Below are 14,299 nucleotides of genomic sequence, written 5' to 3'. Positions count from 1 at the left end.
TGCCTGCGCTACACCAGCATATCGCAATACACTCAACAGAGCTCCTTTACATGTCCATGTTACCCATTCATGTGGTATCCGTTTTTTTTCACAGATACAAGTACTTTTTACAACCTATGCTGCTATGAACGTGTCTGTGTTTTAACATGGACCGTGTGTACATGCAAAGCACAAGATGATATGTCCATTTCTTTCCATTAGCACAGATGACAAGGGCAAACACAAGTCTATGGGTCTGTGAGAAACATGTACAGCACACGGGTGGCATCCATGTGCTGTACATGTGCTGCCATGTTTAACTTTGCAAAGTATAGGAGAAGTTTTATAATATATTTCTTTCTTTATCCATATTAGAAAAAAAACTGATGACCACACTGATGGAAAAATTGTGTTTTTTTCCTTTATTTTATGCAATCAAAATATACAGATATTCACCCGTGTCTTGTAAACTGTAACGCACTACGCATTTCGATCTACTCCATCATGGTGTAACCAGGAATATTTTCACTTCCTTTTTATACACTATGTCAGAATCTCCTAGGGATGTATCTCAAATTAAAACAGAAAAAAAGGAAAAAAAAATAAATAATAAAATCCCCAAAAGGCCCCAAACGAGCATATATACTATAGTAAATAAATAGTAATAGTACAAGTAAATAACATTACTGTTAACACTGCTTGGATCAAAAAAGCGTCAAAGCCATCACACCTCGAGAAGGTGCACCTAATTGGGATGGTCCTCTCAAGGGCGTAGCTCCCATTTTTTTGAGATGGGAAGCAATATAGATGAAATGCCTATGGGCAGGTGTCTGAACACAGTCCTACTCTATCTAAATTGAGGTTGATTGACACAAGGTAAGGTTTTAGAGATAGGACCTTCCTGATTGGGATAGACATGGTCGCAATTTGATGGCTTTTAAGCTTTTGTTGATCAAAAAAGTATTGACTAAGAATTCTATGTTATTTACATGTACTATTACTATTCACTCAGCTCATGTTATTGGAAAGTTCATTCAGAAGCATAGGTGGCATAGTAACGTCCAACGATTGCCTAGACCAGAACATTGTAAGGAGTCATAACAACTGTAGATGTGGGTACGGTCTTATACAGAACAAGGATTTTGGTACAGGAAAGATTTTTAGAACACAAATGTCAAATAAATCTGGAATTATATCAGGTCCATAGATTTGATCAAATTACATGATTTATATTTTTGTTTCCCGATTTAAGAGAGACATGAAGGTTTTCGATTGAGTTATCAAAGTAGAGAGGACCTTCTCAGCGTGGGACAACATACATCTCATATGATCGGGGTCTTGAGCCATTGGTATTGGGTTCAGGTGTAATGTCCAAGTGTTTTCTATCCACTGTGGGCTTTAATGTAAATTTTTGCAGTACTGTAGTTAAGAAGAGGAAAAGCTCCATGCGAGCCAGGCCTTCTCCCATACACACGCGTTTTCCTAAGGACACATAACGATTATACACCATTAACCATCATTGCATTAAATACTACACCTAAGTTTTGTTCATATGATTGGGCCTCCATCGATATTTATGATATGGAATATAAATAATAATTATAATACCTGCAGAAAATGGAATAAATGAATCATTTTTCTTAAAGCCACCATTGTTATCCAAAAAATGTCCAGGGTCAAACAAATCGGGGTTTCTGAATCGTTTTGGGTCTTTAAGGACGGAGGTCAAGACTGGAAATAGCAAAGTTCCCTGAAAAGTAAATGTATGAAATATGTGAACAACTATAAAAAAAAATAAAGGAAGCAAATAAATCAGCCTTCACTAATAAGTATGGTTCATAGTGATTTCTGGGATTAGATTTTTTTTTTCAGAAACAGTGCCATGCTTGTCCATGGACTGAATCAGGAATTACAGCTCAATGGTATATAGTAAATTAGACCATGCAACAATATTATATAGTGAAAATGCTCCCAGTGGGAAATTTTAGTCAGTCAACTGGAAATCATGCCAGTTGAGGTTGTGCTTTAAAAGAAAATAATCACGTGATCCTAAAAATGAGACATCTATAGAGGCAATGGAAGCAATAATTGCAAAAAAATTGACAATAAAGAATCATCTTAGAAGGATATCAAGTGGGAAAATCTGAGTCAGTAAGAAAGCAGCGGGCTGACCCTTATTAGCAGCCTCAATCCCCTTCCTCTTCAACTGATTGACAATTCACCATAAACTGTCTCGCCTCCTACTGCTGCTGAGATCTCACACGGCTCAGTACAAGCTGCAGCTGTCAGTCCGTTTGGGTGAGTAAAGAATGAATACAGTTTAACTAATGAGCGCTTTCATTCTATAGTTGGACTTATAAAATTATCATTTTAATATTAGGATTATTGTGTAGATCCATTCTGTACACCATCTCGATTAGGTTTATGAGATCTATTTAATAAACTTATCATTTTGTACTGTGAAATCTGGTGACAGATCCACTTTAAATAAACACTCTGCACTTACAATTGCTCATTTCCCCTTTCTACCTGCTAATTCTTCTCTTTTCCATTAGGTCTATGAGATCACGTGATTAAAAACTGAAGAGCTGAATCCTTCAAAGCTCTATGTAGAAACAAGAGGTCAACTTTCTCTACATAACTCATGAGTCAAAGCAAACATTTAAGTCAGGGGGGAGACAGTAGCAGCTGGGTCAGGAGTTATTATTATTTATTATTATTATTATTATACATTTTTATAGCGCCATAAATTCCATGGCGCTTTACATGTGAATACGGTGCAAATATAGACAAATACATTAAACATGAGCAAATAAAAAGGCACACGGGTACATAAGGAGGGAGGACCCTGCCCGCGAGGGCTCACAGTCTGCAGGGGATTAGTGATGAAACACTAGGAGAGGGTAGGGCAGGTTGTGCGGCAGTTCAGTAAGTTCAGGATCACTGCAGGCTGTCGGCTTGTTGGAAGAGGTGAGTCTTCAGGTTCTTTTTGAAGGTTTCTATGGTAGGCGAGAGTCTGATATGTTGGGGTAGAGAGTTCCAGAGTATGGGGGAAGCACAGGAGAAGTCTTGGATGCGGTTGTGGGAAGAAGAGATGAGAGGGGAGTAGAGAAGGAGATCTTGAGAGGATTGGAGGTTGCATTTAAGTAGGTATCGGGAGACCATGTCACAGATGTATGGAGGAGACAGGTTGTGGATGGCTTTGTATGTCATTGTGAGGGTTTTGAACTGGAGTCTCTGGGCGATAGGAAGCCAGTGAAGGGCTTGACATAGGGGAGAGGCTGGGGAATAGCGGGGAGACAGGTAGATTAGTCGGGCAGCAGAGTGTAGGGTAGATTAGAGTGATGCCAGAGTGCTAGAGGGGAGTCCAGAGAGTAGGAGGTTGCAGTAGTCGAGGCGGGAGATGACAAGGGCATGCACTAGCGTTTTTGCGGTGTCACGGTCAAGGAAAGCACGGATCCGGGAAATATTTTTGAGTTTGAGACGGCAGGAGGAGGCAAGGGCTTTGATATGTGGCTTGAAAGAGAGGGCAGAGTCGAGGATCACCCTGAGGCACCGGGCGTGTGGGACTGGGGAAAGTGAGCAGCAATTGACATTGATGGATAGGTCTGTTGGAGGGGTACAGTGAGATGGGGGAAAGATGATGAATTCTGTTTTGTCCATGTTCAGTTGTAGAAAGTGAGCAGAAAAGAAGGCTGAAATAGCAGACAGACAATGCGGGATTTTGGTAAGTAAGGAGGTGAGGTCAGGTCCGGATAGGTAGATCTGTGTGTCATCAGCGTAGAGATGGTACTGCACACCGTGGGATTCTATGAGCTGTCCCAGGGCGAAAGTGTAGATGGAGAAGAGTAGGGGTCCTAGAACAGAGCCTTGAGGAACACCGACTGACAAGGGGCGAGGTGAGGAGGTGGTGTGGGGGAGGGAGACACTGAATGTTTGGTCTGTCAGATATGATGACATCCAGGAAAGGGCCAAGTCTGTGATGCCAAGAGATGAGAGGATTTGTAGCAGAAAGGAGTGGTCCACAGTGTCAAAGGCAGAAAACAAGTCTAGGAGAAGGAGGACAGAGTAGTGTCGCTTGCTCCTAGCAGTTAGTAGGTCATTGGTGACTTTAGTTAGGGCAGTTTCAGTTGAGTGATGGGAACGGAAGCCAGATTGTAACCGATCAAAGAGGGAGCAGGAGGAGAGGTGGGAGGACAGTTCAAGATGGATGTGTTGCTCCAGCAATTTGGAGGCATAAGGGAGAAGCGATATCGGGCGATAGCTAGACACAGAGGATGGGTCGAGGGAGGGCTTTTCGAGGATGGGTGTGATCTTGGATGCTTGAAGGATGAGGGGAAGACACCTGTTGTGAGTGAGAGGTTGAAGAGGTGCGTTAGGGTTGGGATGAAGACCGTGGAAAGGTTAGGGATGAGGTGGGACGGGAGCGGGTCGAGCGTGCAGGTGGTGAGGTGTGATCTTGACAAGGGGAGTTGAAAAGGGGAATGATAAAGGCAGGGAAAAGAGACTTCCTGTTTCTATATTGAGCAGAGAAAAGAGAAGAATTACCGGTAGTTGGGTAGAAAGGCAAAATGTGTAATTGTAAGTACACAGTGCTGTATAATATGATGACTGCTATATATGAACAGGATAAAAACTTTGATGAGAGTGGTTTTTTTAAGAAGATCAGCTTACCTTTGGAATATGGTAACCCCTGAATGTAGTATCTTTGCTTGCAGCATGAACCATTGCTACAGGGACAATATCTGCAAATCTTTGAACCTCATGAATCACAGCTTCGGTATACGGCATCTTAATCTTGTCATCCATTGATGGAAAGCGATCATGGCCAATGACATGATCAATCTCCTTGTGTATCTTGTCTAATTACAGAAAAGGGAAATGTTATACGCTATAAGACTATATATATGTATATATATACATATATATAATTTAGTTGTGTACTTTATCTTCTTATATTACCCTGTATTTCTGGAAATTTCATCAGTATGAGTAAGCCATATCTGACTGTCAAGCTTACAGTCTCTGTTCCTGCAAAGAACAAGTCCATGACTGTTCCCTGTAGGTTCATTTCATGAAATTCTGAGTTTGGATTCTTTTCCTCCTGAAAACATATTGACATTTTAATACAGATGAACAAATTTGCTTCAAATTGACAGAAGATATTGGTTTCACCAGAACTTGAAGTTTTGAAATTTGGTTTCCTCAATTCAGGCTGCCATTGTGCGTGTCTCTTTTAATAGCCATAAAAGGGTGAAATAATTATAATAAGTAAAAATGTCCTGGTACAGCAGTTCCTCGCATGATCCCCTGTCTGTCTCCAATCAGTGTTCTCTTCAGTCTTCACTTATAGGTGCCAATGGTGCTGACTCAAGTAACATAATGAAGGAAGGAGGAGTACGGTGGATCCCTGGTGCGGTATAAAAACTTCCGACTTATTACAACACATTTCAAAGTAGAACCTACTAGTCCTTTCACAGGCATAATGACATCATGGGGTGATGCACGTCAAGACTTTGCATGAGGAATACTAAGCAGCAGAGGTGCCAAAGAGTGAAGGAGACTGAGAACAGAAGAGTTGATAGGAGCTGGAGGAAGGAAGTGAGTCGGCAAAGGACCAGGCAGGAAGTTGTGGTGCCAGGACATGTGAGGGGCGAGGTGAGTGTAACTTTTTTTTAACCTCTCTATTTATTATGCTAGGAGGTCTGGAGAGACCTCAAATTATTAAAAAAAAAACATTTTAAGGAGCAATATTTTTTAGTCACTGAATAGATTTAGTGCCAATTTCCCAGATGAAGTTGAGCAAATCTGGCCAATTAAATTTCATCAGATTTGCTCATCTCTAACATTAGTTTAGTAATAATAAATGACAAAGCAGTGAAAACTGCTTCACCACTGGTAAAAGTAGCAAGGGAACAAATGGAAACCAGAAACAGTGGATCCAACCATTCCACAAAACGTTAAGCTAGTATTATAAATTTTCTGTGCACAATCTCACCTCTTTCATCCTCATAAGGAAGCAATCTATAAAATCCCGAGGACAATTCTCATCCAAAGTGTTCTGATGGGCTTTCATTTCCTCCGACACAAATTCTTTTAATTTTTCAAAACTTTGAAAGAGTGTCTGGTGAGGGCCAGGAATACGGGCCATCAGTTTTGGAAATAGGCTAAGAAGCTAAAAATAAAAAATAAAAAAACAAGATTAAAATATTTGTATGAAAAAAATTATTGATCATACTTCAAATTGAATTCAAATTTCATGTCTAAATTACAGTATAAGGCAGATATTAATTAGATTATTGCTGCCTTATAAATATTTGAAATACTTTCTTCCCGTAATATGCCTGTCTAGGGTCCAAATTTTTTTCTTCTGAATTGCTTATATTAATAACTCCAAATTGAACAATGTTTATCTCATATTGACACCTTACTGAGTATGTGGCCTGAAAAAATGTTCCATAGTTGCCAAATGCTCATTGAAAATGTCTGGATAGGTAAAATGTTGAGTCCCTTCTATCCGAGTTGGCCAGCATAAGGCCAAAATTGAAACTCTTCTTTATTTTTATTATTACCTCTCTTTTTTGTACACCACTGGTATGTAAAGTCGCCAATAATCCGAGTCATGGAGATATTCAACTTCAACAGGCTTTACAATAGTATAGGCCCTATATAGATGGTACACCACTGTCACCAATACTAGGACCACAAGCAGAATTTTTTCCCAAACACCCCCATTATGACATGAAATAAGCAAATTAAAGACCCCTCTATGCTACTTGCTTTAGTTTGTTCCTATCTCTTAGGGCCTGGTAGGAGATGTTTTTAAAGGTGTGTGGTTAAGGTAGGGACTGTCTGTTTTTCTGGCAATGACTGGATTGGATGGTGTAGACAGAAATGACTCCAGTCTTCAGTTACGTTACTCTGTTTGTTGTGGGCAAATGTCATTAAAGGGAATCTGTCTGTAGGATCATCCCCAAATGATTCCTTGATATCTACAATCTGATGTATATTCCGTAGAAATCCATTTTTTCCTAATATGTAAATGAGCTGTTAAGATCTATCGGCCGGACATAGATCTTCTTTAGAATCTGTCTCCAGAGTTTATGTTCAATGGAAGGGGGTGATACCAGTGTGAGACTTGTAATGAATGACACTTTGCTCTTCTGATCTCAGTGCATATCTGTGTGCGTTTACAACAAACACAGTACAGCAGAAGTGAACTTTGTTTCATTACAAACACTTTGTATCTTTTGTAGCTGCAGTTGCAATCTCAAAGTGCTTTAGGCAGCCAGTGTGGGAGTAGGGGCAGTGCAGCACAGCTGACAGCAGTGTGAGATGGCAACTACAAATGTGTTTGTAATGAGGCATAATTCAGTTCTGCTGTGCTGTGTTAGCTCTGCTGTGCTGTTCGTTCTGATCTCATTGCAGAGCTGTGTATGATTATGAGAGCAAAGTAATATCAATGACATTATGAGGTTTAGTGGAAAAACAAAGTACAGGTAAGTCTAATTATGGTCTATGGGAAAAAGATACATAAAAAAGCTGAAAGGAAGTGATTACAAAAGATACAACCTGAAGTTTTGATTATATATTGTACCCTTGAAGAATATTTTCATCACTTACCTGTCCCCAACGGCTGTTGAGCAGCTTATCAAAGGCTTGAATATATGATAGGAGAGACATAAATTTATTGTCTTCATAGTCAAATCTCACACCAAACACAACGGAGCAAATAACATTAGAAACAGCCAGTCTTAATAAATACGTTGGATCAATTGGATTGTCTGTAATAAATTATTTAGAATTAGTCAGTGACTGTATAAATACTTCATCATCTTAATTTTGTTACAAAAATTAATCTAAAGTTGTACACCAATTGAATTCACAATATGTGTTATTCGTCTGATTTCCAAATCTGCCAAATGGCACTTAAAACTCCGTGAACAGAATCAAAAAAATTATCACTGAATCGGTCAGTGGGGATGCTAGGTGGCATACCTCAATCATTTAGATATTAATAATTGATTCATTTTTTTAAGTCATTAATATAATTCTAGTGCAAAACCCATTAATTAGTCCTTTTCCAACATGGGCCGTCAACTGTTGCAAAAAATAGATCCCTGCGGTAATGATAACCCAACTTTATTTATTACAGGTTTCTAAGTATCATTGATTTTCAATTGTTGTTTGCATCAATTCTATTCATCACCTACCTTTCATTGTCATAAATCTCTCTGTAAGACATTGAGACTCTTCTTGGATTCTCTCTTCGATGCTCCTTTTTCCCATTCCAAAATTTCTCAAAGTCATAAGAGAAAATCGACGAAGAGTCTTCCATCTTTCTCCATTGCTCATAATGATCCCTAAAAGTTTATTAGAAGAAATTAATATTTATTTCATATTCTGCCAATGAAATGCTTCTACCATTACTGTTAGTGATTTTTCTATGACAAAAATACCATACAAGAAAAAACCTAATTTAAAGCTTCCGAAGCCTTTCCTATAATTTTCTATCTTTATACCGGTATTTTATGATACAGAAGTACATTCTGGGACCCTTCAGGATGCAAAGCTCAGGTATGACAACTAATTCTATAATCCCTATAGCTATACACCCAGAAATGTACTTTTCTCGCCAAAGAAAACACAACATGCGGGTGAAACATTACCCTTTTTTGTATGTTGGAACTTTTCTGGCCACAAGTGGTGCACTCAATCTCAACACATGACCTTCACGTAAATCAGATGAAAGTAAGCCAAAATCACCAATTTCAGCCGGAATAGCCAACTAAATTTGAGTGTGGACCCCCTGACTCTCCCCTAACAGATAATGTTGGAGAAGCGATGGATCCAGTTGGTTGGAATTTCAATTTCCGATCCTTTTGGTTTTCAAGGGATATGTCACTACCAGAGTTGACATGCAACTGTTCTGTTCTGGCAAACCAGGAGCAGCATGATTCAGAGCCTAGCTGAGCGATCCCCATGTACACACATGGGAGAGACCAGCAAATCAACTGGAAAAAACATGTCAGCAGACCACGCTGAACTAGCCATGTAACATCCTATACCTTCTAGTTCTTCAAACTATGTTTCTTCTGACATATCAAAACATTTCAGAGTGAAAAGATGCTAGGCTGCAATTATGAAGCAAGGTTATGATTCGTAGTGCCCATGGTTTGGGCAAAATGCATCTAGTGACAAGTTCCCTTTAACGTTACCTCTGCAGTGCCCACTTCAGGGTAAAAGTAGGATAAGATATGACTTTTCCCAGCAAACAAGGCTGATCAATCTAGGGTTAGAAGAGGCAGGCCTGATTCAGCAAAATACAACTCCAGCTTCTTTTTAGAAGGTTCATATATGTCTTCATGTTGTGTCGCTATAGACTTCCAAGTGCAATTCCATTATGATTAATGTTCCAATAAAGAATAATGTATAGGCATATTGAAACTAAGATTTTTTCATTTACAGTAGAAGGAAGAAGAACTCTGGTTGAAGGAACAGAGTTCACCAGAGAAGTACTAGATGTCCGTGAACCTTTGAGAACGTCTTCAGATATAAGGAATAGGAATTCTTAGAACTCTGTTTGGGTGCAAAAATAATATGAGCGTGAAATAAACTTATTTACAAAGGTATACACTTTAAATCTTACCATAATCCTTAAAACCTGGTACTTCGATCTCTGCTCTACTACTGAACTCATCATCGTGGTCAACCAGTGCCTCTTTCACAGCATCATAGCCAATCAGTATGACTGCACTTTGGCTGGAAAAGTAGATGGTATACACAGGTCCATATTTCTCACTCAGCTACAATGGAATATAAAAATTGATATTTGGCATGGAATATTTATTATTTGATGAGTATTCAGGTTGTAAATGCGTGTAGACTAGAATTTTAAATAATATTGTGTGCAAAAGAATGGCTAATACTGTGGTAGGACGAGATGTGGTTTAAAGACTTGGAAGTCATTGTGAAGAGGAGCAATGTCAAAATTTAAAAAATAATAATAAAACCAATTATTTTACTTATTTTTTTTTTTTACCAGTAATCTCTTTTTACAGTGACATTTTCAGCAGAAACCTCATTATGGCTGACAACTGGATTCCCAATATATTGTCCAGAATGAGAAGAACCTGTGGTCCCAGCCATTCAACCTCTTAGTGGCATATTCACTAGCAACCACATTATCAATTGACCTTCACAAAAAGTACTATTGCAGGATAGTTTTACATACCTTATATTTCTCCTCAAATCAAATTACCTGAAGGAAATAATGGGGAGTCTATGTATTTATGGAGAAAAGTGCAGAAAGCAAGTGTTACTGTTATGCTCCTAGGTGGCCAAAATGTGACTAAGCCGCTACCTTGATGATCACTGGAACCTCTAATGGTAAGGTCACTCCAGGGTGACCTCCAGCAGTAGCTACTCACCCCAAAGGGCAGAGATGTTAGTTCAGATTCTCAATAGGGCAGGACAGCCACTTGGGACAAGTTCAGACTGTGCCGACAGGATGGCCATGGGGACTGGTTCAGACTGTGCACAAATCAAACCTGTCCCTGTGCCGTCCCATCTACTATTCCGATACTGCACAGTCTGAACCTGTCCCCATGGCCATCCTGTCGGCACAGTGACACACTGGTCTCAGGAAACAGTTCAGGCACCGCCAATGTGGTTTCAGTATCAGGGTTCAGGTCTGGGTACTCAACCCCCAAGGTGGCAGAAAAGGACAAACTATATTGGACCAATGGGACACATGATACAGGAGCAAATTAAACAGACTAAGGACGGGGGACCTGACAAGATACACTTGCACACACTAGCCACCTAACACTAAACTATAGCAGTTGCTCAGGCACCTCCAAATAAGGGAGGGTGCCTTTCATACAAGATGTCTCCCAGCAATTGGCTGGGAGACACCTTGGCGTTAAGGACTTTAACTTAGTGCCACCAAGCTATTAGTTGTGAGTACTGAGCTAATGCGCATACTGCCCCTTAAGGAACAGAGAAGTGCACGTGCTCACTAAGCATGCCAGAGGTGCACAGCACGGTGTGCACAGGACACTTTAGGAGGTGGCAGGAGCATGTCGGGGGTCTATAACGAAGGCCAGTGCAGTGAATAAACCAGTGTCACTGCATTGGTGGTGGAAAGAACACCATGAAGGGGAGCCAGCACTAGAGCTACAGATACTCACCTCCTCTGGTTCCAACATTAGATGCTGCTTCCTCCTTCTGTCACTTGTCTTATCAGCTCTTCAGGTTGCAAGCGCAACCCACTGCATACCTCCAACATCATGACTTTAGGGTTTATAGGCCAGCTTAAGGGGTGGATCACCAAGTGAGAATTCAATTAGTTGACATCCATGCCAATCGTTACACTACTTTGCCATCTGTCCCTATAACTTCATTACAAACTCAGGTTTGGTAGGCAGTTCCAGTTTACTGAATCCACTCTGTTGTTTTACCAAAGATAGCCTCCGGATTTACTCAACTTTGCTATTTTGCCGTGGTGACATTTCTGACCAACTCAACTCTACTACACTGCTTGGCTCTGGTACATCACTACAATGTGCATCCTTATATACCAAGCTCAGCTACATCATTGGGCTCTGCTATGTTGTAACAGTGTGCTTACTACTATACTTTCTTATGCTTTCATCCTGCTCTTCCTGTATTGCATCATTATTTCATCCTTTGTGTGCCCAATAAACATGCATTTGGTTGTCCGTTAGTGAACAAACTGAAATTACACATGTCCAAGTTAACTGGAATCGAACCTGTTGCCAGTCTAAAAAAAAATGATAATTTTTCAATCCTATTTCAGGAGTCATACATCTTCACTTTCAAAGCTGCTAACCTGTTCCTGCTCCTCAAATAAAGGGATAATTTTTGGATCTTATGAAAAGTCTTCTTCATTTACCAAAGAAAAATGCTGTTGACATTCCTCAAACAAGGATATTTTTTGCATCTTCCCATGTGAAAAAGATTCAGCTTCTTCCATTTGTACTACCTGTGTATAAACACCAGCAGGTCAGACACCAGCCCCCCAAAACAGATATTTTTGGACCATTTTTTATTTACATAGCCTAAAACATCTAATAACGCAGTGTGTTGTTTAATAGGCCATTCGTTACCAACCGATTTCCCTCAGCCAGATTAGTTGAGGTCCTTTGGACATTAATAATGTTTGCATTAAGGAGCTCAAAAGAGATTCAATAAAGTCCCATAAGACCACGGCAATCAGAAGCTTTGCAGTTTTGTGATTCACGGTATAGATATGAAATCGACTTTTTGGGGAAAATTTTGCAAAGTTGGCGAATTAGAGTTTTAAACGATTCACCCAGCTCTAGGTGCATGCTTACCATAGTTAAAAAAAATACATACCTTAACTAAAGTCTGTGGTAGATCAGAAGTGCCAATCTGCAGCATGTTCCCCAGGAGAGGTAAAGGTGTTGGTCCCGGAGGCAGATTGCTCTGTTTTATTCGATTCCTCCATTTAATAAGATATATTAGGATAGTGACTCCAATAGTTACTAATAGCGTAGCTGCAATATTCACTGCCATCCTACCATCACCCAAACGTGCACAATGTATACTTAACCCTGATCAGAAAAAGCTGAGACACGGAACAACATTGTAAACAGCATGTGATCACTACGGAAGGGTTGGGCGAGTATAGGTTAAGTGTAGAGTTTCAGTCGCGTTACATAATAGAATGTGGCGACTCCAGTTTGTCATGAGAGCACAGCACTGTGACTAGAGCTATTGCGTGTGAGGAAAAGTGTATGTTCAGCATTGCGAAATAATGTGGCTAACGATTGTTTAGAAGCAGAACACGAGAATGAACAGTAAGGAATGGAGAAAAGTATTCTATGAATGGGTTGAGTAAAATACAGATATTTTGTATGAAGGTAGTTCCAGCTGTCAATATTGCTAAGTCAATTAATTATTTTACTGCAAATTTTCTGAAAATTCAGATTCGCCTGGGGTTCAATTAATGCGAGATCCAGCAAATTGAGGCTCATACAGTCGCCATATTGCTGGAATGTTTTGAGAACAGAAGCGTTAAAACAATCCATTTATCTTACCTTTCTTTTCGTCCGCCTCATTTCTATCATGCCAAATGGCCACATGTTCCTCTTCCTCTGTCTTCTCACTTCTACCTTTTTTCTTCTGTCTTCTTCCATTACGAGATCTCAGCATTATCATTCTCCACTAGGCCTCGCTCCATCACATCAGAATGATTCACATAAGTGACTGCAGTCATGTGCGTTACTCAACATGTATCAATAGGAGGACCAGAAGCTGAGAAGAAAAGGCAGAGAAGCCAAATGGGGGGGATCAAAGAGGTATAAAGAGGGCTGAGGTGAATTTAAGATTTTTTTGTTCACTTCTTACTATGCGTTTCAATTCACACTGGATGTATTTGATGCAATTGTAAGGGGGTGTCGCTTTCCTACTTTCCTTCCCCTTTAAATGTGCAAACCCTTTAAATGCGTATGCTGTTATGTACATATTTATGATGTTGTGCGTTGTAGCATAGGGTAAGTGTAGGACCCGTCATCAGAAACTAGATGGGGCACTACAATGTATATAGTCTGTGTTAAGTAAAGTGTCTTCCTGTTTTATAGTCAATAGGGGCCTAGTGCCCATGCTGGGCAGACAGTTGCGTAACTTGCAACCTGCGAGCCATATACACAGCCATTCTGAGTCCGGACGGACAGAGGGTACAGCTGAGGCAGCAGCGCTTTCCACAGTACAGAACAGGAGTCAAGAAGTGGTCCTTGACCAGAACAGGGACACAGGTCGCTCACCATGTGGCAGTTCATAGCTTGGGCTGACGCCTTTTGTGCCGATGCAAAACAGACGGAGGAACATGCAGGTGTATTGAGCTGGTGCAGGGAGGACACTGCATTATCGCAAGAGGTGGTATGTCCCTGAAATGTAGTGCAGGACATAGGAGAAAGCGTAGGGAAAGCAGAGAACATGAACTGTGTGGAACCTATTGCTAATAGATAATGTTGTAACTGACTGGAATGTGCTGAGACAAGATAAAAGTAAAGTTCTTCATATTAAGTTGGAACAGGTCTCTTATTGTCCAATGGAAGCAGCGGAACTTCCGCCAGCCTGATGGGACCCAGATGGTGCAGAGCAGTCAGTAGCGTAGCTACCAGGGGGTAGAGGGTGTGTGTGCCCCGGGCCCAATGCTCAGAGATGGCCCACCTGGAGCTACGCTACTGAAACTGTAGCTGCGCGCGCCGATTCAGTTACCTTCTGTGGCAAAGCAGGGAGAATCAATCTCCCTGCTCTGCCGCTGGCCGCT

At 40.5% G+C, this 14,299-nt stretch overlaps 1 protein-coding gene across 2 annotated transcripts; it reads right to left on the bottom strand.

The window, feature by feature from the left end:
* Positions 1 to 380: 380 nt before the first annotated feature.
* LOC138661773 (cytochrome P450 2G1-like) lies at positions 381 to 12,611 on the bottom strand. 2 transcript variants are annotated; one of them, XM_069746679.1, is made up of 10 exons: positions 12,361 to 12,611; positions 11,897 to 11,986; positions 9,629 to 9,785; positions 8,193 to 8,342; positions 7,603 to 7,763; positions 5,978 to 6,154; positions 4,942 to 5,083; positions 4,654 to 4,841; positions 1,588 to 1,729; positions 381 to 1,461 (listed from the first exon to the last, which is right to left on the bottom strand). In XM_069746679.1, exons 1-10 carry the CDS (start codon positions 12,538 to 12,540, stop codon positions 1,280 to 1,282), a joined length of 1,569 nt encoding a protein of 522 aa, XP_069602780.1. In that variant the 5' UTR covers positions 12,541 to 12,611; the 3' UTR covers positions 381 to 1,279. The 2 variants fall into 2 exon arrangements, with proteins under 2 accessions (XP_069602780.1, XP_069602781.1); XM_069746680.1 differs by lacking the exon at positions 11,897 to 11,986 and having other exon boundaries at positions 12,361 to 12,609.
* Between the last annotated feature and the right edge of the window lie 1,688 nt (positions 12,612 to 14,299).

This window comes from Ranitomeya imitator, chromosome 2 (assembly GCF_032444005.1).
Source record: "Ranitomeya imitator isolate aRanImi1 chromosome 2, aRanImi1.pri, whole genome shotgun sequence".
NCBI classification, from domain to species: domain Eukaryota; kingdom Metazoa; phylum Chordata; class Amphibia; order Anura; family Dendrobatidae; genus Ranitomeya; species Ranitomeya imitator.
This window is presented reverse-complemented; position numbering and strand designations above follow the sequence as displayed.